The 25,000-nt window shown below is 45.1% G+C and overlaps 1 protein-coding gene across 1 annotated transcript in view; it reads left to right on the forward strand.

Annotated features, from left to right (window-relative positions):
• rgs6 (regulator of G protein signaling 6) overlaps positions 1 to 25,000 on the forward strand; it is a 41,592-nt gene that overhangs the window by 3,102 nt on the left and 13,490 nt on the right. Inside the window, exons 5-13 of the mRNA XM_052468974.1 lie at positions 2,592 to 2,643; positions 5,186 to 5,250; positions 6,343 to 6,419; positions 7,328 to 7,409; positions 7,908 to 7,982; positions 8,177 to 8,275; positions 11,300 to 11,361; positions 17,949 to 18,059; positions 19,805 to 19,930. Of these exons, the coding sequence (XP_052324934.1) occupies positions 2,592 to 2,643; positions 5,186 to 5,250; positions 6,343 to 6,419; positions 7,328 to 7,409; positions 7,908 to 7,982; positions 8,177 to 8,275; positions 11,300 to 11,361; positions 17,949 to 18,059; positions 19,805 to 19,930 (749 nt within the window). The remainder of the gene's footprint in view (positions 1 to 2,591; positions 2,644 to 5,185; positions 5,251 to 6,342; positions 6,420 to 7,327; positions 7,410 to 7,907; positions 7,983 to 8,176; positions 8,276 to 11,299; positions 11,362 to 17,948; positions 18,060 to 19,804; positions 19,931 to 25,000) is intronic.

Genomic DNA, 25,000 nt, shown 5'->3' on the forward strand with positions numbered 1-25,000 from the left:
CTGACCATAATTCTATTCTCCTGATTCCTGCTTACAAGCAAAAACTAAAGCAGGAAGTACCAGCTCAAGAAGGAAGTGGTCAGATGACGCGCATGCTACGCTACAGGACTGTTTTGCCAGATAGACTGGATTCATCCAATGGCATTGAGAAGTATACAGTCACTGGCTTCATCAATAAGTGCATCGACGACGTCGTCCCCAGAGTGACCGTACGTACATATAATAATATCCCAACCAGAAGCCATGGATTACAGGCAACATCCGCACCGAGCTGAAGGCTAGAGCTGTTGCTTTCAAGGATGGTGACACTGATACGGACGCTTATAAGAAATCCTGCTATGTCCTCAGACGAACCATCAAACAGGCAAAGCGTCAATACAGGATTAAGATTGAATCCTCCTACACTGTCTCTGACGCTCATCGGATGTGGCAGGACTTTCATACTATTATGGATACAAAGGAAAACCCATCCGCGAGCTGCCCAGTAACGCAAGCCTACCAGACGAGCTAAATGCCATCTATGCTCGCTTCGAGGCAAGCAACACTGAAGCATGTATGAGAGCACCAGCTGTTCCGGATGACTGTGTGATCATGCTCTCCGTAGCCGATGTGAGCAAGATCTTTAAACAGGTCAACATTCACAAGGCCAGATGGATTAACAGAACGTGTACTCAAGGCATGCACGGACCAACTGGCAAGTGTCTTCACTGGCATTTTCAACCTCTCCCTGACCGAGTCTGTAATACCAACCTGTTTCAGGCAGACCCCCATAGTCCCTGTGCCCAAGGAAGGGAAGATAACCTGCCTAAATGATTAGCACTCACGTCGGTAGCCATGAAGTGCTTTAAAAGGCTGGTCATGGCTCACATCAACACTGTTATCCCAGAATATAATAATATAATATATGCCATTTAGCGGACGCTTTTATCCAAAGCGACTTACAGTCATGTGTGCATACATTCTACGTATGGGTGGTCCCGGGAATCGAACCCACTACCCTGGCGTTACAAGCGCCATGCTCTACCAACTGAGCTACAGAAGGACCACAGAAACCCAAGACCCACTCCAAGTTGCATACCGCCGCAACTGATCGACAGATGATGCAATCTCAATCGCACTCCACACTGACCTTTCCCACCTGGACAAAAGGAACACCTATGTGAGAATGCTGTTCATTGACTACAGCTCAGCGTTCAACACCATAGTGCCCTCAAACTCATCACTAAGCTAAGGACCCTGGGATTAAACACCTCCCTCTGCAACTGGATCTTGAGCTTCCTGACGGGCCGCACCGAGGTGGTGAGGGTAGGTAACAACACATCTGTCGCGCTGATCCTCAACACGGGTGCCCCTCAGGGGTGCGTGCTTAGTCCCCTCCTGTACTCCCTGTTCACTTACGACTGTGTGGCCAAGCACGACTCCAACACCATCATTAAGTTTGCTGACGACATAGTGGTGGTAGGCCTGGTCACCGACAACAACTAGACAGCCTAAAGGGAGGAGGTCAGAGACCTGGCAGTGTGGTGCCAGGACAACAACCTCTCCCTCAACGTCAGTAAGACAGAGGAGATGATCGTGGACTACAGGAAATGGAGGTCCGAACTCTCTCCTATTCAAATCAAACTTTATTAGTCACATGCGCCGAATAGAATAGGTGTCGACCTTACAGTGAAATGCTTACTTACAAGCCCATAATCAATTCATCCCTACCTACATGTACAAATTACCTTGACTAACCTGTACCCACGCAGTGACTCGGTAGCAGTACTCCCTGTATATAGCCTCATTCTTGTTATTTTATTTTTGTTGCTTAAATAAATATATATATATATATATATATATATATATATATATATTTCTTTGATTTATTTAGTAAATATTTTCTTAACTCTGTTTTCTTAAAACTGCATTTTTGGTTAAGGGCTTGTCAGTAAGCATTTCACGGTAAGGTGAACTTACACCTGTGTTGTATTCGGCGCATGTGACTAATAAAGTTTGATTGGATTTGATCTCGGATCAGTTGCTGTATAATCCACATAATGTTTATTCCCAGGAGGCTCAGAGACCTTGGCAAAAACAGAACACTGAGTATGTTCTATATGGCAGTCTATTCCCTATACTGTATAGTGCACTACATTTGACCAGAGGTGTGTGGGCCCTTGTCAAAAGCAGTGCACTACACAGGGAATAGTGTGTCATTTGGGATGCGACACAATGCCATTTCAACTCCTGCCTCTCCCACTCGCTGTGCAGATTACACGATAGCAATAAATGAATTTCATGCCAGCCTCTTTTTAAAAAATCTGTCTGGAGTTTTCACAGCATGACACTCGTGTGCCTCTAGGAAAGCAAGTCTACTGTATATGTCTTTCTGTTGAATCAACTATATATCTTTACAAACTGACAGATTTTTATTTTTTTTACCATTAAGTTATTGACAAATATTGTCCCCATGCTTACCAATAAGGACTTCTCTGCACACCTCTCTTCAACCTAACTTCTTTCTATTCCTCTCCTAACTATTCCTCCCTTCATCCTCACTCCTCTATCTAAACTTCTCTCCGTTCTCCATCCCTCTTTATGACTCCCAGGCTCCATATTTCTGGCCTTCTAACTGCTGGGAGCCAGAGAACACAGACTATGGTAAGTCCATAGAAATGGAATTACTAGAACAGAAGAACAGAGATTCCCCTTTCAAAGCAATGCTCTGTGACGGTTGGAAAGTCTACGTCTATGGTAAGTCATTCACTATAGGTAGAGATGGGAAAGAAATACTGTAACAGAAAATGACTCGAGTGAAAGTTGCTAAAATATACTGAAGTATCAAAAGTAAAAGTATAAATAATTTCCTTAAATTAATTCATTGTAGTAAAGAGACCCAGAAGGCAAAATTGATTATTTTATTTTTTAAAAACATTTATGGATAGCCAGGGGCACACTTCAACAGTCAGACATAATTTACAAATGAAACGTGTGTTTAGTGAGTCTGCCAGATCTGAGGCAGTAGGGATGACCAGGGATGTTCTCTGTTTAGTGAGTCTGCCAGATCTGAGGCAGTAGGGATGACCAGGGATGTTCTCTGTTTAGTGAGTCTGCCAGATCTGAGGCAGTAGGGATGACCAGGGATGTTCTCTGTTTAGTGAGTCTGCCAGATCTGAGGCAGTAGGGATGACCAGGGATGTTCTCTGTTTAGTGAGTCTGCCAGATCTGAGGCAGTAGGGATGACCAGGGATGTTCTCTGTTTAGTGAGTCTGCCAGATCTGAGGCAGTAGGGATGACCAGGGATGTTCTCTGTTTAGTGAGTCTGCCAGATCTGAGGCAGTAGGGATGACCAGGGATGTTCTCTGTTTAGTGAGTCTGCCAGATCTGAGGCAGTAGATGACCAGGGATGTTCTCTGTTTAGTGAGTCTGCCAGATCTGAGGCAGTAGGGATGACCAGGGATGTTCTCTGTTTAGTGAGTCTGCCAGATCTGAGGCAGTAGGGATGACCAGGGATGTTCTCTTGATAAGTGCGTGAATTCGACAATTTTCCTGTTCTGCTCATCATTCAAAATGTAACGAGTACTTTTGAGTGTCAGGGGGAAATGTAAGGAGTAAAAATTACATTATTTCCTTTAGGAATGTAGTGGAGTAAAAGTTAAAGTTGTCAAAACACTGCTGAAGTAGTACTGTGAAGTACTGTGAAGTACTGTGAAGTACTTTACACCATTGACTATAGGGGCTAGAAATCCTAACACTTCATCCTATAGGATAGTGGCCCCATCACAGCTCTCGGGAACAGTCACAACCAGGAGACTCATCAGCTCCAGGGTAACATTATAGATAACGACAGCTCTCGGAACAGTCACAACCAGGAGACTCATCAGCTCCAGGAGATCGTAACTAAATCTGAACAGGGACGAGGAGTGGGTGATTAGGAGGGGAGGGGGAGGGATGGGAGATTAGAGATGAGGGGAGATGGGGTCGAGTTTAGGGATGGGAGATAAGGGGGGGTGTTGGAGGGATGGGAGATGAGGGGTGGTGTTGGAGGGATGGGAGATGAGGGGAGGGGGTGGTGTGGGAGGGATGAGGGGAGGGGTGGTGTGGGAGGGATGGGAGATGAGGGGAGGGGTGGGTGGTGTTGGAGGGATGGGAGATGTGGGAGGGATGGGAGATGCTGAGGAGGTGTTGGAGGGATGGGAGATGAGGGGGGTGTTGGAGGATGGGAGATGTGGGGGGTTGGAGGGATAGGAGATGAGGGGGTGTTGGAGGATGGAGATGAGGGGGTGTTGGAGGATGGGAGGTGTGGGGGTGTTGGAGGATGGGAGATGAAGGGGGGTGTTGGAGGATAGGAGATGAAGGGGGTGTTGGAGGATGGGAGATGTGGGGGTTGGAGGGATGGGAGATGAGGGGAGGGGGTGTTGGAGGGTTGGGAGAGGGAGAGTGAAAAGAGAAGGTAAGAGCGATGAAGGTAACTGGTGAGGAAGGGATGGAATGGATGAGGAGGGAGAGGGAGGGAGGGAGGGAGGGATGGATGGAGAGGGAGAGAGATATGGATGGATGGATGGATGGATGGATGGATGGATGGATGAATGGATGGAGAGGGAGAGGGAGGGATGGATGGAGAGAGAGAGAGATAGTGATGGATGGATGGATGGATGGATGGATGGATGGATGGATGGATGGATGGATGGATGGATGGATGGAGATGGAGAGGGAGGGATGGATGGAGAGGGAGAGAGATTTATTTTATTTTACCTTTATTTAACCAGGCAAGTCAGTTAAGAACATATTCTTATTTTCAATGACGGCCTGGGAACAGTGGGTTAACTGCCTGTTCAGGGGCAGAACTACAGATTTGTACCTTGTCAGCTCGGGGGTTTGAACTCGCAACCTTCCGGTCTCTCTCTCTCCGCAACCTTCCGGTCTCTCTCTCTCCATATCTCTCTCTCTCTCTCTCTCTCTCTCTCCATATCTCTCTCTCCATATCTCTCTCTCTCTCTCTCTCTCTCTCTCTCTCTCTCTCTCTCTCTCTGTCTCTCTCTCCCCTGTCTCTCTCTCTGTCTCTCTCTCCCCCTGTCTCTCTCTCTCTCTCTGTCTCTCTCTCTCTCTCTGTCTCTCTCTCTCTGTCTCTCTGTCTCTCTCTCTCTCTGTCTCTCTGTCTCTCTCACTCTCTCCTCTCTCTCTGTCCCTCCCCCCTCCCCAGCTATCTATCTGTGCAAGAGGACCATGCAGAACAAGACTCGTCTGGAGCTGGCTGATTATGAGGCGGTGGGTACTTTCCAAATGACACGCTGTATCCTATACAGTGCAATACTTTAGTATCTATAGATTATAGTATCAAACAATATGACTGTCTGACTGTAACTGGAAACACGACATCGTGTTTTCCCCCCATTTCAATAAGCCCTGGCTGATACAGGTAGTGAAACCAGCCAACATAAACTTCAAGGTTCAGTTGATTTGCAATTTGACACTCTGCTAGGTGGCTGTGGGTGGGGTGCTCATGTTCCTCTCTCTCTCTCTCTCTCTCTCTCTCTCTCTCTCTCTCTCTCTCTCTCTCTCTCTCTCTCTCTCTCTCTCTCTCTCTCCCTCCCTCTCCCCAATCCTCGCCCTCCCTTCATCCCTCCCTCCCTTTATCCCCCTCCCCCTACCTCTCTCTCCCTACCTCTCCCCATCCTCTCCCTCCCTCTCTCCCTCTCCCCTACCACCTCCCTCCCTCCCTCCCTCCCTCCCTCCCTCCCTCCCTCCCTCCCCCCTCCCTCTCCCCATCCTCTCCCTCCCCTCTACCTCCCCCTACCACCCCCTCCCTCCCTCCCTCTCCCCATCCCCTCCCTCCCTCCCTCCCTCTCCCCCCCCTCCCTCCCTCCCTCCCTCCCTCCCTCCCTCCCTCCCTCTCCCCATCCTCTCACCTCCCTCCCTCCCTCCATCCTCTCCCTCCCTCTCCCCTACCACCTCCCTCCCTCCCTCCCTCTCCCCATCCTCTCCCTCCCTCTCTACCTCTCCCCTACCACCCCCGCCCTCCCTCCCTCCCTCCCTCTCCCCTCCCTCCCTCCCTCCCTCCCTCCCTCCCTCCCTCCCTCCCTCCCTCCCTCCCTCCCCCTCCCTCCCTCCCTCCCTCCCTCCCTCCCTCCCTCCCTCCCTCCCTCCCTCCCTCCCTCCCCCCTCCCTCCCTCCCTCTCCCCTCCCTCCTCCCTCCCTCCCCCATCCTCTCCCTCCCTCCCTCCCCCATCCTCCCTCCCTCCCTCCCTCCCTCCCTCCCTCCCTCCCTCCCTCCCTCCCTCCCTCCCTCCCTCCCTCCCTCCCTCCCCACCACCTCTCTCTCCCTCCCTCCCTCCCCCACTCCATCTCTCCATGAATCAGGAGAGCCTAGCCAGACTGCAGAGAGCCTTCACTAGGAAGTGGGAGTTTGTCTTCATGCAGGCCGAGGCTCAGGTCAAGTAAGTAAAGTGTTGTGTGTGTGTGTGTGTGCGTTCGTTTCAACCGCCTCTTCTTTGAGCCAGACGTCCCTCCTAATCTGATTGGTCATGAAAACCTGTTCTGACCATCAGATGCCGTTTCACACCTTAATTAGGAACAACAAGAATCAGGAATAATGGGAGGAGAGACATTTGTCTCAAATGACACCCTACGCTGCATTACTTCTGAAAAGTAGTGCACTATATAGGGAATAGGGTGCCAATTGGTACAGGGTGCAGTGTGGAGCGCTGAGCGAGCGTCGGGGTGTGTGTGTGTGTGTGAGCGTCAGTGTACAGCTCTGTGTAAATGCCAGTTATATAAGGGGAAAGTGGCACCGATGGAAATGAATTTGTTGTGCTCTGCTCTGAGGCAGGGAGTCAGGCCACGACTTCCACAGGTTCTTCTGTTCTTCTTAATACGACCACTGTGTGTGTGTGTGTGTGTGTGTGTGTGTGTGTGTGTGTGTGTGTGTGTGTGTGTGTGTGTGTGTGTGTGTGTGTGTGTGTGTGTGTGTGTGTGTGTGTGTGTGCGTTTTCTTTTTGATACATTACAAAGTGTATTGTATTTGTGGAGAGGTTTTTCTATTAGAAATTAAACACCCTTAGGCTATGTCGATCACTCTCTTCTTCTCTCCCGGTCTCTTTCTCTCTCTTTATCTCCCCATTCTCTCTTTCCCTCCCTCCCTCCCTGTCTCTCTCTCTCTCTCTCTCTCTCTCTCTCTCTCTCTCTCTCTCTCTCTCTCTGTGTCTCTCTCTCTGTCTGTGTCTCTCTCTATCTCTCTGTCTCTCTCTCTCTCTCTCTCTCTGTCTCTCTCTCTCTCTCTCTCTCTCTCTCTCTCTCTCTCTCTCTGTCTCTCTCTCTCCCTCCCTTCCTCCCTCTCTTCCTCCAGGATCGACACGAAAAAGGATAGAATTGAGAGGAAGATTCTAGACAGTCAAGAAAGAGCTTTCTGGGATGTCCACAGGCCTGTGGTATGTGTGTTTTGAAATATGTATGTACCTGGACTTGCCCAATAACACCCCAGAGACAGCAGGAGCGGTTAGAGATACTCGTATTAATGATCGGCTATGAAAAGCCAACTGACATTTACTCCTGAGGTGCTGACTTGCTGCACCCTCGACAACCACTGCGATTATTATTATTTGACCGTGCTGGTCATTTATGAACATTTGAACATCTTGGCCATGTTCTGTTATAATCTCCACCTTGCACAGCCAGAAGAGGACTGGCCACCCCTCATAGCCTGGTTCCTCTCTAGGTTTCTTCCTAGGTTTGGACCTTTCTAGGGAGTTGTTCCTAGCCACCGTGCTTCTACACCTGCATTGCTTGCTGTTTGGGGGTTTTAGGCTGGGTTTCTGTACAGCACTTTGAAATATCAGCTGATGTAAAAAGGGCTTTATAAATACATTTGATTTGATTTATATTTTGAAAATGTTTTCTTATGCCTGCTGGTCCTCTATGATCTACAGCCAGGTTGTGTGAACGTCACAGAGATGGACATCAGGAAATGCAGACGTATGAAGAACCCACAGAGAGTCAAGAAGGTATGGATAGGAAGGACTAGATTCACTAGACTGTGGATAGAACTATAGATTGGTGTTGTGCGTGGGTCCCAAGAAAAAGTCAGGCTTTACAAAAAAAACCGTTTAGAAACGTCTTTGAGGAATGGGATAGTAACATGCTACTTTTCTCTCTCTCCTGTCTTCTCCTTCATTTCTATCTTCGTCCCCCTGTCCAGTCAGTGTATGGACTGATAGAGGAGGGTCGGTCACAGAGCCCGGTACACAGACCCTCACAACTAGCCAGGAAAGGCACCAAAGAGGACGTGGAGAAAGAGGTACTTCTGTGTGTTCTATTGGATGTTCTATTAGATGTTCTATTAGATGTTCTATTAGATGTTGGATGTTGTATTGGATGTTCTATTGGATGTTGGATGTTCTATTAGATGTTCTATTAGATGTTGGATGTTCTATTAGATGTTCTATTGGATGTTGGATGTTCTATTAGATGTTGGATGTTCTATTAGATGTTCTATTGGATGTTGGATGTTCTATTAGATGTTGGATGTTCTATTAGATGTTCTATTAGATGTTCTATTAGATGTTCTATTGGATGTTGGATGTTCTATTAGATGTTGGAGGTTCTATTAGATGTTCTATTAGATGTTCTATTAGATGTTCTATTAGATGTTGGATGTTCTATTAGATGTTCTATTAGATGTTCTATTAGATGTTGGATGTTCTATTAGATGTTGGATGTTCTATTAGATGTTGGATGTTTTATTAGATGTTGGAGGTTCTATTAGATGTTCTATTAGATGTTCTATTAGATGTTCTATTAGATGTTCTATTGGATGTTCTATTGGATGTTTTATTAGATGTTCTATTAGATGTTGGATGTTCTATTAGATGTTCTATTAGATGTTGGATGTTCTATTAGATGTTGGATGTTCTATTAGATGTTCTATTAGATGTTGGATGTTCTATTAGATGTTGGATGTTCTATTAGATGTTCTATTAGATGTTTTATTAGATGTTCTATTAGATGTTCTATTAGATGTTGGATGTTCTATTAGATGTTCTATTAGATGTTCTATTAGATGTTCTATTAGATGTTCTATTGGATGTTTTATTAGATGTTGGATGTTCTATTAGATGTTCTATTGGATGTTCTATTGGATGTTTTATTAGATGTTGGATGTTCTATTAGATGTTCTATTAGTTGTTGGATGTTCTATTAGATGTTCTATTAGATGTTCTATTAGATGTTGGATGTTCTATTAGATGTTGGATGTTCTATTAGATGTTCTATTGGATGTTCTATTAGATGTTCTATTAGATGTTCTATTATATGTTCTATTAGATGTTCTATTGGATGTTTTATTAGATGTTGGATGTTCTATTAGATGTTATATTAGATGTTCTATTAGATGTTGGATGTTCTATTAGATGTTCTATTAGATGTTCTATTGGATGTTCTATTAGATGTTGGATGTTCTATTAGATGTTCTATTTTATGTTTTATTGGAGGTTCTATTAGATGTTCTATTAGATGTCGGCTGTTCTATTAGATGTTCTATTTGATGTTGGATTTTTTCTTAGATGTTCTATTGCATGTTCTTTTAGATGTTCTATTGGATGTTCATTGTTCTTTTGGAGGTTCTATTAGGTATTTTATTGGATGTTGGATGTTGATGTTCTATTGGATGTTCTGGGTCTCTCCAGAGATGTTTGATCAGGTTAAAATCTGGGCTCTGGCTGGGCCACTCAAGGACATTCAGAGACTTGTCCCAAAGCCACACCTGCATTGTCTCGGCTGTGTGTTTAGGGTCATTGTCCTGTTGGAAGGTGAACCTTCACCCCAGTTTGAGGTCCTGAGCTCACTGGAGCAGGTTTTCACCAAGGATCTTTTTGTACTTTGCTCCGTTCATCTTTCCCTCGATCCTGACTAGTCTCCCAGTCCCTGCTGCTGAAAAACATCCCCACAGCATGATGCTGCCACCACCATGCTTCACTGTAGGGATGGTGGCAGGTTTCCTCCAGACGTGACGCTTGGCATTCAAGCCAAAGAGTTCAATCTTGGTTTCATCAGACCAGAGAATCTTGTTTCTCATGGTCTGAGAGACTTTAGGTGCAATTTGGCAAACTCCAAGCAGACTGTCATGTGCCTTTTACTGAGGAGTGGCTTCCTTCTGGCCACTTTACCATAAAGTCCTAATTGGTGGAGTGCTGCAGAGATGGTTGTCCTTCTGGAAGGTTCTCCCATCTCCACAGAGGAACTCTGGAGCTCTTTCAGAGTGACCATCGGGTTCTTGGTCACCTCTCTGACCAAGATTATTCTCCCTGATTGCTTAGTTTTTTCGAGGCGGCCAGCTCTAGGAAGTCTTTGCGGTTTCAAACTTCTTCCATTTAAAATTGATGGGGGTCACTATATTCTTGGGGACCTTCAATGCTGCAGAAATGTTTTGGTACCCTTCCCCAGATATGTGCCTCGACACAATCCTGTCTCGGAGCTCTGCGACAATTCCTTCAACCTCATGGCTTGGTTTTTACTCAGACATGCACTGTCAACTTAGAGACCTTATATAGACAGGTGTGTGCCTTTCCAAATAATGTCCAATCAATTGAATTTACCACAGGTGGACTCCAATAAAGATGTAGAAACATCTCAAGGATGATCAATGGAAACAGGATGCACCTGAGCTCAATTTAGTCTCATAGCAAACGGTCTGAATACTTATGTGAATATGGTATTTCAGTTTTTAGATTTTTTTATACATTTGCAAAAAATAAAAAAATAATCCTTTGTCATTACGGGGTATTGTGATGTCATTACGGGGTATTGTGATGTCATTACGGGGTATTGTGATGTCATTACGGGGTATTGTGATGTCATTACGGGGTATTGTGATGTCATTACGGGGTATTGTGATGTCATTACGGGGTATTGTGATGTCATTACGGGGTATTGTGATGTCATTACAGGCTATTGTGATGTCATTACGGGGTATTGTGATGTCATTACGGGATATTGTGATGTCATTACGGGATATTGTGATGTCATTACGGGATATTGTGATGTCATTACGGGGTATTGTGATGTCATTACGGGGTATTGTGATGTCATTACGGGATATTGTGATGTCATTACGGGGTATTGTGATGTCATTACGGGCTATTGTGTGTAGATTGATCAGGGGGAAAAATGTATTCAATCCATTTTAGAATAAGGCTGTAACGTAACAAAATGTGAAGAAGAAAAAGTCAACTGGTCTGAATACTTTACGAATGCACTGTACCAATTAGAAACCAGTTTTAATCATAATCGATGAATAATGAGGACTATTGCTTCTCCTCCTCAGATTGTGTTTCTTAACAGCCAGTTGGACCGACACTGTATAAAGGTTTCAAAAGTCGCTGAGAGGTAGGTATGAGTAAAGCTCCACCATCTCACCTATAAAACAGTTTCTGTCATAGCACTTTGACCTTGATAAATCAACACGTGTATATTTGATCAACCTGTGTGGAATTCCAGAGCTCTGAATAGAAGAACCCCCCCCCCAGTCGTTTCTTTTTCTGAACCGCAATAAGAGCATAGCCATGGAGGACAAAAAAAAAAAATACTACGATTTTGGGGAATTTTCACGAAAAGTAATCCATAAAATGTTCCTTTAGAGAAGGGATTGTTGACCTATATTTATATCTAAAAGCCTAATTGAGAAACAATTGATCAAAGTTGGCATATTTGTGTCATTTTGGCATTTTCCAGACCTCTGTTAAGACTCTGTAATGTTTCATCTGTAGAACCTACAAAAAATTAAAATGTTAAAAATTAGCATAAATTGGTGTCATATAAAGCTTGCTCTGTAATATGACTAGTATTTTGATCATAATAACAATTTTCTTATGTTAATTTATTTATTATATATTATTATATGTATTATATATATTATGATTTGTCAAACATAATATAGTCTATGGGCGCAGAGTGGGGATGTCTGCAACTTTTAGAGTTATGATCTAATTTGTAAACATTACCATCAGAGTGAATGACATTACCATCAGAGTGAATGACATTACCATCAGAGTGAATGACATTACCATCAGAGTGAATGACATTAACATCAGAGTGAATGACATTACCGTCAGAGTGAATGACATTACCGTCAGAGTGAATGACATTACCATCAGAGTGAATGACATTACCATCAGAGTGAATGACATTACCGTCAGTGAATGACATTACCATCAGAGTGAATGACATTACCATCAGAGTGAATGACATTACCGTCAGTGAATGACATTACCATCAGAGTGAATGACATTACCATCAGAGTGAATGACATTACCATCAGAGTGAATGACATTACCGTCAGTGAATGACATTACCATCAGAGTGAATGACATTAACATCAGAGTGAATGACATTACCGTCAGAGTGAATGACATTACCATCAGAGTGAATGACATTACCATCAGAGTGAATGACATTACCATCAGAGTGAATGACATTACCATCAGAGTGAATGACATTACCATCAGAGTGAATGACATTACCATCAGAGTGAATGACATTACCATCAGAGTGAATGACATTACCATCAGAGTGAATGACATTACCATCAGAGTGAATGACATTACCATCAGAGTGAATGGGAAAATGGATTCAAAATGGTTGCCCTATGCTGGTGATTTGCAGGATGTAAAATGTCATCTGTAATTGCTTACATTGCCTGCAATGTCAATATCTCTCTATAAAATGGGCCATAACTTTTAAACTAGTAGAAGTCCCACTCTGGAACTTTGAAATGTTCATAGAATATGTTGTTTAACAATATATTGAAAAATTAGCTAAATTTAAAAAAAAATTCAAAAAATCAATATTCATATTTACACTACCGTTCAAAAGTTTGGGGTCACTTAGAAATGTCCTTGTTTTTGAAAGAAAAGCAAATTTCTTGTCCATTTAAAAATAACATCAAATTGATCAGAAATACAGTGTAGACATTGTTAATGTTGTAAATTACTATTGTAGCTGGAAACGTCTGATTTCTAATGGAAAATCTACACAGCACAAAATAACACAGCACTATCGTAACACAGCACTACCATGACACAACACTACCTTAACACAGCACTACCTTAACACAGCACTACCATGACACAACACTACCTTAACACAGCACTACCATGACACAGCACTACCTTAACACAGCACTACCTTAACACAGCACTACCTTAACACAGCACTACCATGACACAGCACTACCATGACACAGCACTACCATGACACAGCACTACCATGACACAGCACTACCATGACACAGCACTACCGTGCAGCGGCGAATGTTCTCTCTCCTCGTCTTTTCCACGTACACGTCTTTCTCTCATCCAATCCCCTTGATCCTTCTCATAACTAGACCAATCATAACGCCTCAATGAGCCGCGGTTCACAGTGCCGTGGCCAAGACAGGACAATGAAAGAGACGGAGATGCTCCCATTTCAAAAACGATTTTGTGGAGGACAGATTAAACGTTAACGTCACTGACTATACAACGGACTAGTCAGACAAATGAAAGCAGTACTTTTCAGTGGGTGAGATAGAAGAGGTGTGCCCGTGAGAAGAGGGTCTAAACGCGGCCATGAGAGTTGGCAGCTCTGCTTACACATGCAGGTTATTTAACCATTGCACCCATACTGCTCGCGAGCGTCTGAGTGGCCAGGCACTAAAATAGAAATTTGGTTCTATTTGTGATGCTCAACGTGCTGTAAATCCGGCCTCCTCCCATCTCCTCATTGGTTTTTAAGAGCATATACCCAAGTGGGTGATTGAAAGATGAACTTAGGACCACACTCCGGTAGGTTGTGGTAATGCTGTATAGTTGGTTGATGAGGGCAAGGCTGGAGAGCAGGACTGAAGTGGTTTATGGTTTATAGGTCTAGGGGAAAGGCTGGAGGACAGGACTGAAGTGGTTTATGGTTTCTATGTCTAGGGGAAAGGCTGGAGGACAGGACTGAAGTGGTTTATGGTTTCTAGGTCTAGGGGAAAGGCTGGAGGACAGTAATTAAGTGGTTTATGGTTTCTAGGTCTAGAGGAAAGGCTGGAGGACAGTAGTTAAGTGGTTTATGGTTTCTAGGTCTAGAGGAAAGGCTGGAGGACAGTAGTTAAGTGGTGTATGGTTTCTATGTCTAGGGGAAAGGCTGGAGGACAGTAATTAAGTGGTTTATGGTTTCTAGGTGGGAAAGGCTGGAGGACAGTAATTAAGTGGTTTATGGTTTCTAGGTCTAGGGGAAAGGCTGGAGGACAGTAGTTAAGTGGTTAATGGTTTCTAGGTCTATGGGCAAGGCTGGAGGGCAGGACTGAAGTGGTTTATGGTTTCTAGGTCTAGGGGAGAGGCTGGAGGACAGGACTGAAGTGGTTTATGGTTTCTAGGTCTATGGGCAAGGCTGGAGGGCAGGACTGAAGTGGTTTATGGTTTCTCGGTCTATGGGCAAGGCTGGAGGGCAGGACTGAAGTGGTTTATGGTTTCTAGGTCTAGGGGAGAGGCTGGAGGACAGGACTGAAGTGGTTAATGGTTTCTAGGTCTATGGGCAAGGCTGGAGGGCAGGACTGAAGTGGTTTATGGTTTCTAGGTCTATGGGCAAGGCTGGAGGGCAGGACTGAAGTGGTTTATGGTTTCTAGGTAGGTCTAGGGGAAAGGCTGGAGGGCAGGACTGAAGTGGTTTATGGTTTCTAGGTAGGTCTAGGGGAAAGGCTGGAGGGCAGGACTGAAGTGGTTTATGGTTTCTAGGTCTAGGGGAGAGGCTGGAGGACAGGACTGAAGTGGTTAATGGTTTCTAGGTCTATGGGCAAGGCTGGAGGGCAGGACTGAAGTGGTTTATGGTTTCTAGGTCTCGAGGAAAGGCTGGAGGACAGTAGTTAGGTGGTTTATGGTTTCTAGGTCTATGGGCAAGGCTGGAGGGCAGGACTGAAGTGGTTTATGGTTTCTAGGTCTAGGGGAAAGGCTGGAGGACAGTAGTTAAGTGGTTTATGGTTTTTAGGTCTATGGGCAAGGCTGGAGGGTAGGACTGAAGTGGTTTATGGTTTTTAGGTCTAGGGGAAAGGCTGGAGGACAGTAGTTACGTGGTTAATGGTTTCTTGGTCTATTGGCAAGGCTGGAGGGCAGTAGTTAAGTGGTGTATGGTTTCTAGGTCTAGAGGAAAGGCTGGAGGACAGTAGTTAAGTGGTTTATGGTTTCTAGGTCTATGGGCAAGGCTGGAGGACAGGACTGAAGTGGTTTATGGTTTCTAGGTCTATGGGCAAGGCTGGAGGGTAGGACTGAAGTGGTTTATGGTTTTTAGGTCTAGGGGAGAGGCTGGAGGACTGTAGTTAAGTGGTTTATGGTTTCTAGGTCTAGGGGAAAGGCTGGAGGACAGGACTGAATTGGTTAATGGTTTCTAGGTCTAGGGGAAAGGCTGGAGGACAGTAGTTAGGTGGTTTATGGTTTCTAGGTCTAGGGGAAAGGCTGGAGGACAGTAGTTAAGTGGTTTATGGTTTCTAGGTCTAGGGGAAAGGCCGGAGGACAGGACTGAAGTGGTTAATGGTTTCTAGGTCTAGAGGAAAGGCTGGAGGACAGTAGTTAGGTGGTTTATGGTTTCTAGGTCTAGGGGAAAGGCTGGAGGACAGGACTGAAGTGGTTTATGGTTTCTAGGTCTAGAGGAAAGGCTGGAGGGCAGGACTGAAGTGGTTAATGGTTTTTAGGTCTAGGGGAAAGGCTGGAGGACAGTAGTTACGTGGTTAATGGTTTCTAGGTCTATGGGCAAGGCTGGAGGGCAGGACTGAAGTGGTTTATGGTTTCTAGGTCTAGGGGAAAGGCTGGAGGGCAGGACTGAAGTGGTTTATGGTTTCTAGGTCTAGGGGAAAGGCTGGAGGACAGGACTGAAGTTGTTTATGGTTTCTAGGTCTAGGGGAAAGGCTGGAGGGCAGGACTGAAGTGGTTAATGGTTTCTAGGTCTAGGGGAAAGGCTGGAGGGCAGGACTGAAGTGGTTTATGGTTTCTAGGTCTAGAGGAAAGGCTGGAGGACAGTAGTTAAGTGGTTAATGGTTTCTAGGTCTAGGGGAAGGCTGGAGGACTGTAGTTAAGTGGTTTCTAGGTCTAGGGGAAAGGCTGGAGGACAGTAGTTACGTGGTTAATGGTTTCTATGTCTATGGGCAAGGCTGGAGGGCAGGACTGAAGTGGTTTATGGTTTCTAGGTCTAGGGGAAAGGCTGGAGGACAGTAGTTAAGTGGTTTATGGTTTCTAGGTCTATGGGAAAGGCTGGAGGGCAGGACTGAAGTGGTTTATGGTTTCTAGGTCTAGGGGAGAGGCTGGAGGACAGGACTGAAGTGGTTAATGCTTTCTAGGTCTATGGGCAAGGCTGGAGGGCAGGACTGAAGTGGTTTATGGTTTCTAGGTCTAGGGGAAAGGCTGGAGGACAATAGTTAAGTGGTTTATGGTTTCTAGGTCTAGAGGAAAGGCTGGAGGACTGTAGTTAAGTGGTTAATGGTTTCTAGGTCTATGGGCAAGGCTGGAGGACAGTAGTTAAGTGGTTTATGGTTTCTAGGTCTAGGGGAAAGGCTGGAGGACAGGACTGAAGTGGTTTATGGTTTCTAGGTCTAGGGGAGAGGCTGGAGGACAGGACTGAAGTGGTTAATGGTTTCTAGGTCTAGAGGAAAGGCTGGAGGACTGTAGTTAAGTGGTTAATGGTTTCTAGGTCTATGGGCAAGGCTGGAGGGCAGGACTGAAGTGGTTTATGGTTTCTAGGTCTATGGGCAAGGCTGGAGGGCAGGACTGAAGTGGTTTATGGTTTCTAGGTCTATGGGCAAGGCTGGAGGACAGTAGTTAAGTGGTTAATGGTTTCTAGGTCTATGGGAAAGGCTGGAGGACAGTAGTTAAGTGGTTAATGGTTTCTAGGTCTATGGGCAAGGCTGGAGGGCAGGACTGAAGTGGGTTATGGTTTCTAAATGTGACCATCTACCAGGGTGTGTGGTGTTTCTCTAAGAATTCCTTTAAAGAGTTCATAGCCGTTGTTATGGTGATACAGGCAGGGTGTTTGAAACTGGGCTGCACTGTGGCGGAAACTAGTTTTGACTGATCCTAATAGTTTGAATTTCGACTTGTCCCCAAATTAATATGATAGCCTTACATTTGAGGGGCGGCAGGTAGCCTAGTGGTTAGTGCGTTGGACTTGTAACCCGAAAGGTTGCGACATCGAATCCCCGAGCTGACAAGGTAAAAATCTGTCGTTCTGCACAAGGCAGTTAACCCACCGTTCGTTCCTAGGCTGTCATTGAAATTAAGAATTTGTTCTTAACTGACTTGCCTAGTTAAATAAAGGTCCATTTTGTATTTATTTTTTAAACATCAATAGATTTCTGACTGTAGGGCCTTCAGTTGAACTACTATCTGACTGTAGGGCCTACAGTAGAACTATTAACTGACTGTAGGCCTACAGTATAACTGATATCTGACTGTAGGCCTACAGTAGAACTGATATCTGACTGTAGGGCCTACAGTAGAACTACTAACTGACTGTAGGCCTACAGTAGAACTGATATCTGACTGTAGGCCTACAGTAGAACTGATATCTGACTGTAGGGCCTACAGTAGAACTATTAACTGACTGTAGGCCTACAGTAGAACTGATATCTGACTGTAGGCCTACAGTAGAACTGATATCTGACTGTAGGCCTACAGTAGAACTGATATCTGACTGTAGGCCTACAGTAGAACTACTAACTGACTGTAGGGCCTACAGTAGAACTACTAACTGACTGTAGGCCTACAGTAGAACTACTAACTGACTGTAGGCCTACAGTTGAACTGATATCTGACTGTAGGGCCTACAGTAGAACTATTAACTGACTGTAGGCCTACAGTAGAACTATTAACTGACTGTAGGGCCTACAGTAGAACTGATATCTGACTGATCATGTGTCATTCTTCCGTTCCGTCCATCCTCTTGTGTTTTGTCTGTTGTGTTGCTTTCAGTCTGATGACCTACACTGAGCAGTACCAGGAGTATGACCCGTTTGTGATGTCACCAGAACCCTCCAACCCCTGGACCAGTGACGACCTCTCATTCTGGGACCTGGAGGCCAGGTAAGAACCACTACCATATGTTCCCCAGTCGGTGGACTGGTATATCTGTAACTTCCCTGTATGATACATATTTGTCTCTGGTCTGTGTCTCTCCCACAAACACACCATTCCTGACTTTTCAACTAACTAATCCACCGAGCCACTTCAGCTGCAAAATCACCTTCAGTGACAGAGAGAGGAACATGATGGACAATGACAACTTATTATCGTCTTGTTTCATTATTAATGGATGAAATCAAAGTACCAGTAATCAGAGAGAGAGCCACTATCTCGGGGGTCACCTATGTCTTAAAGCCCCGTTTATACCTGGTTCTAACATGTGTCCTTTGTCCTGATCTCGTCCACATTCTGATTGTGCCCCACGTTGTAGCCGTTTGTACACATGATAGTAAAATATTGTCTGTTATTCGTTCATTACGTCTGCATCGTGACCAGATTTCCTGGCGTCTCCCTGCGTGCAGATCATTTGACAGATTATTATTTCAAAACAAAAAATAATGACTGTATTTATTTGAAGATAATTATTTATGCCATATGTCAATGGTGTCAATGGGTTTTAGAGATTTAAAGAGATTTAAATGATTTGACCATCCAGATCTGTTTACACTTGATTGATATCCAGATACAAATCCCTAGGCCCCGTTTATACCTGGTGCTAACATGGTAACATTGCTAATGCTAACATTTTGTCCTGATCGAGTCTACAGTGAGACACTCTGATTGTGCCCATATTCCCATATTTCCATATTTCTACACGTGGTATTAAAATATGTCTGCATTGTGATCAGATTTCTTGGTCCTTTCCTTTATGCAAATAATTTCACGGCTGTTATTTCCAAATATTACGTATATATTTATTTTAAGACACATATTGATGTAATCAGGCAATTGCGCCACCTGTCGATGATTTTAAAGTTTACATGTTTTTTTTAAAATGAAGATTTAAATGGTTTCTCTGTCGAGATCTGTCTACACTTGTAAGATATCCAGACAATGAGCGTCTGACTACCTCCAGAGGTGAGCAGGAGGATCGGATCACAATGAGTCTTTTACACCCGTCTAAAAAAATGTGGTCACAATCAGAATGTGGACAAGATGAGGACACATGTTAGAACCAGGTATAAACGGGGCTTCGGATAATCGTCCTTAAAGTCTGAACAAAGGGCAATGACATCTCCTAATGTCCTATACCACTATCAGACCCGGATATGAAAGATATTTCATGGTGGACGAGGTTGTTGCTGACCACGGTGTGTCGTCCCTGTGTAACTCTTCTGGTCTCTCTTTGACTTATTTAGAGATTAATCGACCCAGACATGTAATCATTGAGACTAATGTAGCTTCATAATCTTCTTTATAAATTCTTCATTCTTAATTCTTATAAATTTAATAATCTTCTTTATAAATTCTTCATTCTTAATTCTTATAAATGTAATAATCTTCTTTATTATTATTATATTTAATCTTTCTAAACGGATTGATTACATTTTGTGTTTAGAGGGAAATGTCCTGCAGTGATTTAGATGATCAGGTGTCATGTGAACGCTGTCATGACAGTATTATGCTGTTTCTACTTCTCTGTCACCGCTTGTACAACATGTGGTGTTTGAGATCACATTATACATTTTTTTTTGCCTATCTACTATAATTTTTTACAATTTTTATATCTTGCTCCTTTCATGAATTCAAACTGTTTCTTCCTCCTCGTTATCGCCTGTCCTCCTCTCTCCTCCTCTACCCCTTAGTAAGGACCCCAGTCAACAGAGAGTGAGGAAGTGGGGTTTTTCTCTAGAAGAAGCTCTGAAGGATCCGGCAGGTCGCGACCAGTTCCTCAAGTTCCTGGAATCAGAGTTCAGCTCAGAGAACCTACAGTGAGTCACACACATCCTCTCCTCCTTTCCTCCACACACTTCCTTTCCTCCATACACTTCCTTTCCTCCACACACTTCCTTTCCTCCATACACTTCCTTTCCTCCACACACTTCCTTTCCTCCTTTCCTCCACACACTTCCTCTCCTCCTTTCCTCCACACACTTCCTTTCCTCGACACACTTCCTTTCCTCCTTTCCTCCACACACTTCCTCTCCTCCTTTCCTCCACACACTTCCTCTCCTCCTTTCCTTCCTTTCCTCCTTTCCTCCACACACTTCCTTTCCTCCTTTCCTCCACACACTTCCTCTCCTCCTTTCCTCCACACACTTCCTTTCCTCCACACACTTCCTTTCCTCCTTTCCTCCACACACTTCCTCTCCTCCTTTCCTCCACACACTTCCTCTCCTCCTTTCCTCCACACACTTCCTCTCCTCCTTTCCTCCACACACTTCCTTTCCTCCTTTCCTCCACACACTTCCTTTCCTCCTTTCCTCCACACACTTCCTCTCCTCCTTTCCTCCACACACTTCCTTTCCTCCACACACTTCCTTTCCTCCTTTCCTCCACACACTTCCTCTCCTCCTTTCCTCCACACACTTCCTCTCCTACTTTCCTCCACACTTCCTTTCCTCCTTTCCTCCCACACTTCCTCTCCTCCTTTCCTCCACACACTTCCTTTCCTCCTTTCCTCCACACACTTCCTCTCCTCCTTTCCTCCACACACTTCCTTTCCTCCACACACTTCATTTCCTCCTTTCCTCCACACACTTCCTCTCCTCCTTTCCTCCACACACTTCCTTTCCTCCACACACTTCCTCTCCTCCTTTCCTCCACACACTTCCTTTCCTCCACACACTTCTTCTCCTCCTTTCCTCCACACACTTCCTCTCCTCCTTTCCTCCACACACTTCCTCTCCTCCTTTCCTCCACACACTTCCTTTCCTCCTTTCCTCCACACACTTCCTCTCCTCCTTTCCTCCACACACTTCCTTTCCTCCACACACTTCCTCTCCTCCTTTCCTCCACACACTTCCTCTCCTCCTTTCCTCCACACACTTCCTTTCCTCCACACACTTCCTCTTCTCCTTTCCTCCACACACTTCCTTTCCTCCACACACTTCCTCTCCTCCTTTCCTCCACACTTCCTTTCCTCCACACACTTCCTCTCCTCCTTTCCTCCACACACTTCCTTTCCTCCACACACTTCCTTTCCTCCCACACTTCCTCTCCTCCTTTCCTCCACACACTTCCTTTCCTCCTTTCCTCCCACACTTCCTCTCCTCCTTTCCTCCACACCTTCCTTTCCTCCACACACTTCCTGTCCTCCTTTCCTCCACACACTTCCTTTCCTCCTTTCCTCCACACACTTCCTCTCCTCCTTTCCTCCACACACTTCCTTTCCTCCTTTCCTCCACACACTTCCTCTCCTCCTTTCCTCCACACACTTCCTCTCCTCCTTTCCTCCACACACTTCCTCTCCTCCTTTCCTCCACACACTTCCTCTCCTCCTTTCCTCCACACACTTCCTCTCCTCCTTTCCTCCACACACTTCCTCTCCTCCTTTCCTCCACACACTTCCTTTCCTCCTTTCCTCCACACACTTCCTTTCATTCCTCCACACACTTCCTTTTCCTTTCCTCCACACACTTCCTCTCCTCCTTTCCTCCACACTTCCTTTCCTCCACACACTTCCTTTCCTTTCCTCCACACACTTCCTTTCCTCCACACACTTCCTCTTCTCCTTTCCTCACACTTCCTTTCCTCCACACACTTCCTCTCCTCCTCCACACACTTCCTTTCCTCCACACACTTCCTCTCCTCCTTTCCTCCACACACTTCCTTTCCTCCACACACTTCCTCTCCTCCTTTCCTCCACACACTTCCTTTCCTCCTTTCCTCCACACACTTCCTCTCCTCCTTTCCTCCACACACTTCCTTTCCTCCTTTCCTCCACACACTTCCTCTCCTCCTTTCCTCCACACACTTCCTTTCCTCCACACACTTCCTTTCCTCCTTTCCTCCACACACTTCCTCTCCTCCTTTCCTCCACACACTTCCTTTCCTTTCCTTTCCTCCACACACTTCCTCCTTCCTCACTTCCTTTCCTTTCCTCCACACACTTCCTTTCCTCCACACACTTCCTCTCCTCCTTTCCTCCACACACTTCCTTTCCTCCACACACTTCCTTTCCTCCACACACTTCCTCTCCTCCTTTCCTCCACTTCCTTTCCTCCTTTCCTCCACACACTTCCTCTCCTCCTCCTCCACACACTTCCTCTCCTCCTTTCCTCCACACACTTCCTTTCCTCCTTTCCTCCACACACTTCCTCTCCTCCTTTCCTCCACACACTTCCTCTCCTCCTTTCTTCCCTTGTTTTCTTAATTTTCCACTGATCCGTCCTCCTTTCACTCTCTCCCCGGGTTCAGCTCAGATAATCTACAGTGAGACACACACACTTCCTCTCTTTTCCTGCTTTTATTCACTCATCCTTTTATCTCATGCTTTCCTTATTTCTTTATTCACCAGATCCCTTCATCCCATCCCTCCATGTTTCCTCCTTTCCCCTCATCCTCTCCCATCACCTGATCTCTCAGCTCCATGCCATCCCTCCATTCTTATCTTTCCCCATTTCCTCTTACCTCCTACAATTATCCCCTACCTGCAATCTTTCCCCTCATACTCTTCCCTTAACCTCTTTGAACCACCCCTCCCGGATCCGGGATAATTGTCATCAGCAAAGCTGAATAGCATAGCGCCACAGTCAAATAATATTACTCGAAAATATTCATATTCATGAAATCACAAGTGCAATATTGCAAAACACAGTTTAGCCTTTTGTTAATCCACCTGTCGTCTCAGATTTTGAAATTATGCTTTACAGCGAAAGCAAGACAAGCATTTGTGTAAGTTTATCGATAGCCTAGCATAGCATTATGTCCACTTAGCATCAGGAAGCTTGGTCACGAAAATCAGAAAAGCAATCAAATTAACCGTTTACCTTTGATGATCTTCTGATGTTTTCACTCACGAGACTCCCAGTTACACAGCAAATGTTCCTTTTGTTCCATAAAGAATATTTTTATACCCAAAATACCAACGTTTGTTTGTCGCGTTATGTTCAGAAATCCACAGGAAAGAGCGGTCACGACAACGTAGACGGAAATTCCAAATAGTCTCCATAATGTCCACAGAAACATGTCAAATGTTTTTTTATAATCATTCCTCAGGTAGTTTTCAAAATATATATTCGATAATATATAAACCGAGTGTGTAGGTTTTTCAATAACAGCGGGAGGAACAATGGCTGCTTTACTTTGTAGCGCAACACTCACTCTGAGAGCTCCCACCGATCCTCTTACACAATGTGATCTTTCACGCTCATTCTTCAAAATAAAAGCCTGAAACTATGTCTAAAGACCGTTGACACCTTAGGGAAGCTACAGAAAAAGGAATCTGGTTGATATCCCTTTAAAATGCGCAATAGGGATGCATGAGAACAGAGAGATTTCAAAAACAGGGGCTCTTCCTGTTTAACTCACAGACAAAATCTTGACAGTTTTGGAAACTTTAGAGTGTTTTCTATCCTAATCTGTCAATTATATGCATATTCCATCATATGGTCCTGAGACATAGGCCGTTGACTTTGGGAACGTTGTTTTTCCAAACATAAAAATAGTGCCCCCTAGCTTCAAGAGGTTAAACAAAGCGTGTGTGCTTCACCTTCTCTTTATCCTTTACCTCTCCTTCAGACAATTGTCAAATAAGAATCGGTTCTTAATTTACTCGCCTGGATAAATAAGAGATTAAATTAAAATAAATTCCAAATCAACAAAACCTTCCCATCTGTTTGGAAGTCACCTCTACTCTGATTGCACTGAACCAGCTAGGCTAGCACTGACCCTCCAGCACCTACCATGGCTATCTACTGGTCCCCTGTAGGCCTCTCTTACACTGTCAGTCCCCTGTAGGCCTCTCTTACACTGTCAGTCCCCTGTAGGCCTCTCTTACACTGTCAGTTCCCTTTAGGCCTCTCTTCAGGGGGGTCAGGGATGCTGTCAGTCCCCTTTAGGCCTCTCTTACACTGTCAGTCCCCTTTAGGCCTCTCTTACACTGTCAGTTCCCTTTAGGCCTCTCTTCAGGGGGGTCAGGGATGCTGTCAGTCACCTTTAGGCCTCTCTTACACTGTCAGTCCCCTTTAGGCCTCTCTTCAGGGGGGTCAGGTACCTTGTCAGTCCCCTTTAGGCCTCTCTTCAGGGGGGTCAGGGATGCTGTCAGTCCCCTTTAGGCCTCTCTTCAGGAGGGTCAGGGATACTATCAGTCCCCTTTAGTGAGAGGCTTTGCCACCCAAGTGAACTGGGATGAGAAGTGGATTTTGTGTGTGTTTGTCCTGCCTCTGAAGGCATGTTCTGATAAGGGGCTCTACTAACGAGGATAACAGAGTCTCAGAGTGGACTAGACTGATAGTAGATCAAACACACACACACACACACACACACACACACACACACACACACACACACACACACACACACACACACACACACACACACACACACACACACACACACACACACACACACACACACACACACACACACACACACACACACACACACACACACACACACCTCTTCTCTCTGTCCAGCCCTCAGCTGCCAACCACACCTCCACTAACTCACCATAGCTCTGTCTCTTCAATTATTCAATTCTCTCTCTCTCTCTCTCAAAGTGAATATATAAAGTGAAAAACAACAAAAATTAACAGTAAACATTACACTTGTTCATATTATATATATATCTCTCTCTCTCTCTCTCTCTCTCTCTCTCTCTCTCTCTTGTTGTCTCTCTCTTGTTGTCTCTGTCTGTCTGTCTGTCTGTCTGTCTGTCTGTCTGTCTGTCTCTCTCTCTGGCTGTCTGTGTCTCTCTCTCTCTCTCTGGCTGTCTCTCTCTCTGTCTCTCTCTGTCTGTCTGTCTCTCTCTCTCTCTGTCTGTCTGTCTGTCTGTCTGTCTGTCTGTCTGTCTGTCTGTCTGTCTGTCTGTCTGTCTGTCTGTCTGTCTGTCTGTCTCT

The sequence above is a fragment of the Oncorhynchus keta genome, chromosome 19 (genome assembly GCF_023373465.1).
Source record: "Oncorhynchus keta strain PuntledgeMale-10-30-2019 chromosome 19, Oket_V2, whole genome shotgun sequence".
NCBI lineage: Eukaryota > Metazoa > Chordata > Actinopteri > Salmoniformes > Salmonidae > Oncorhynchus > Oncorhynchus keta.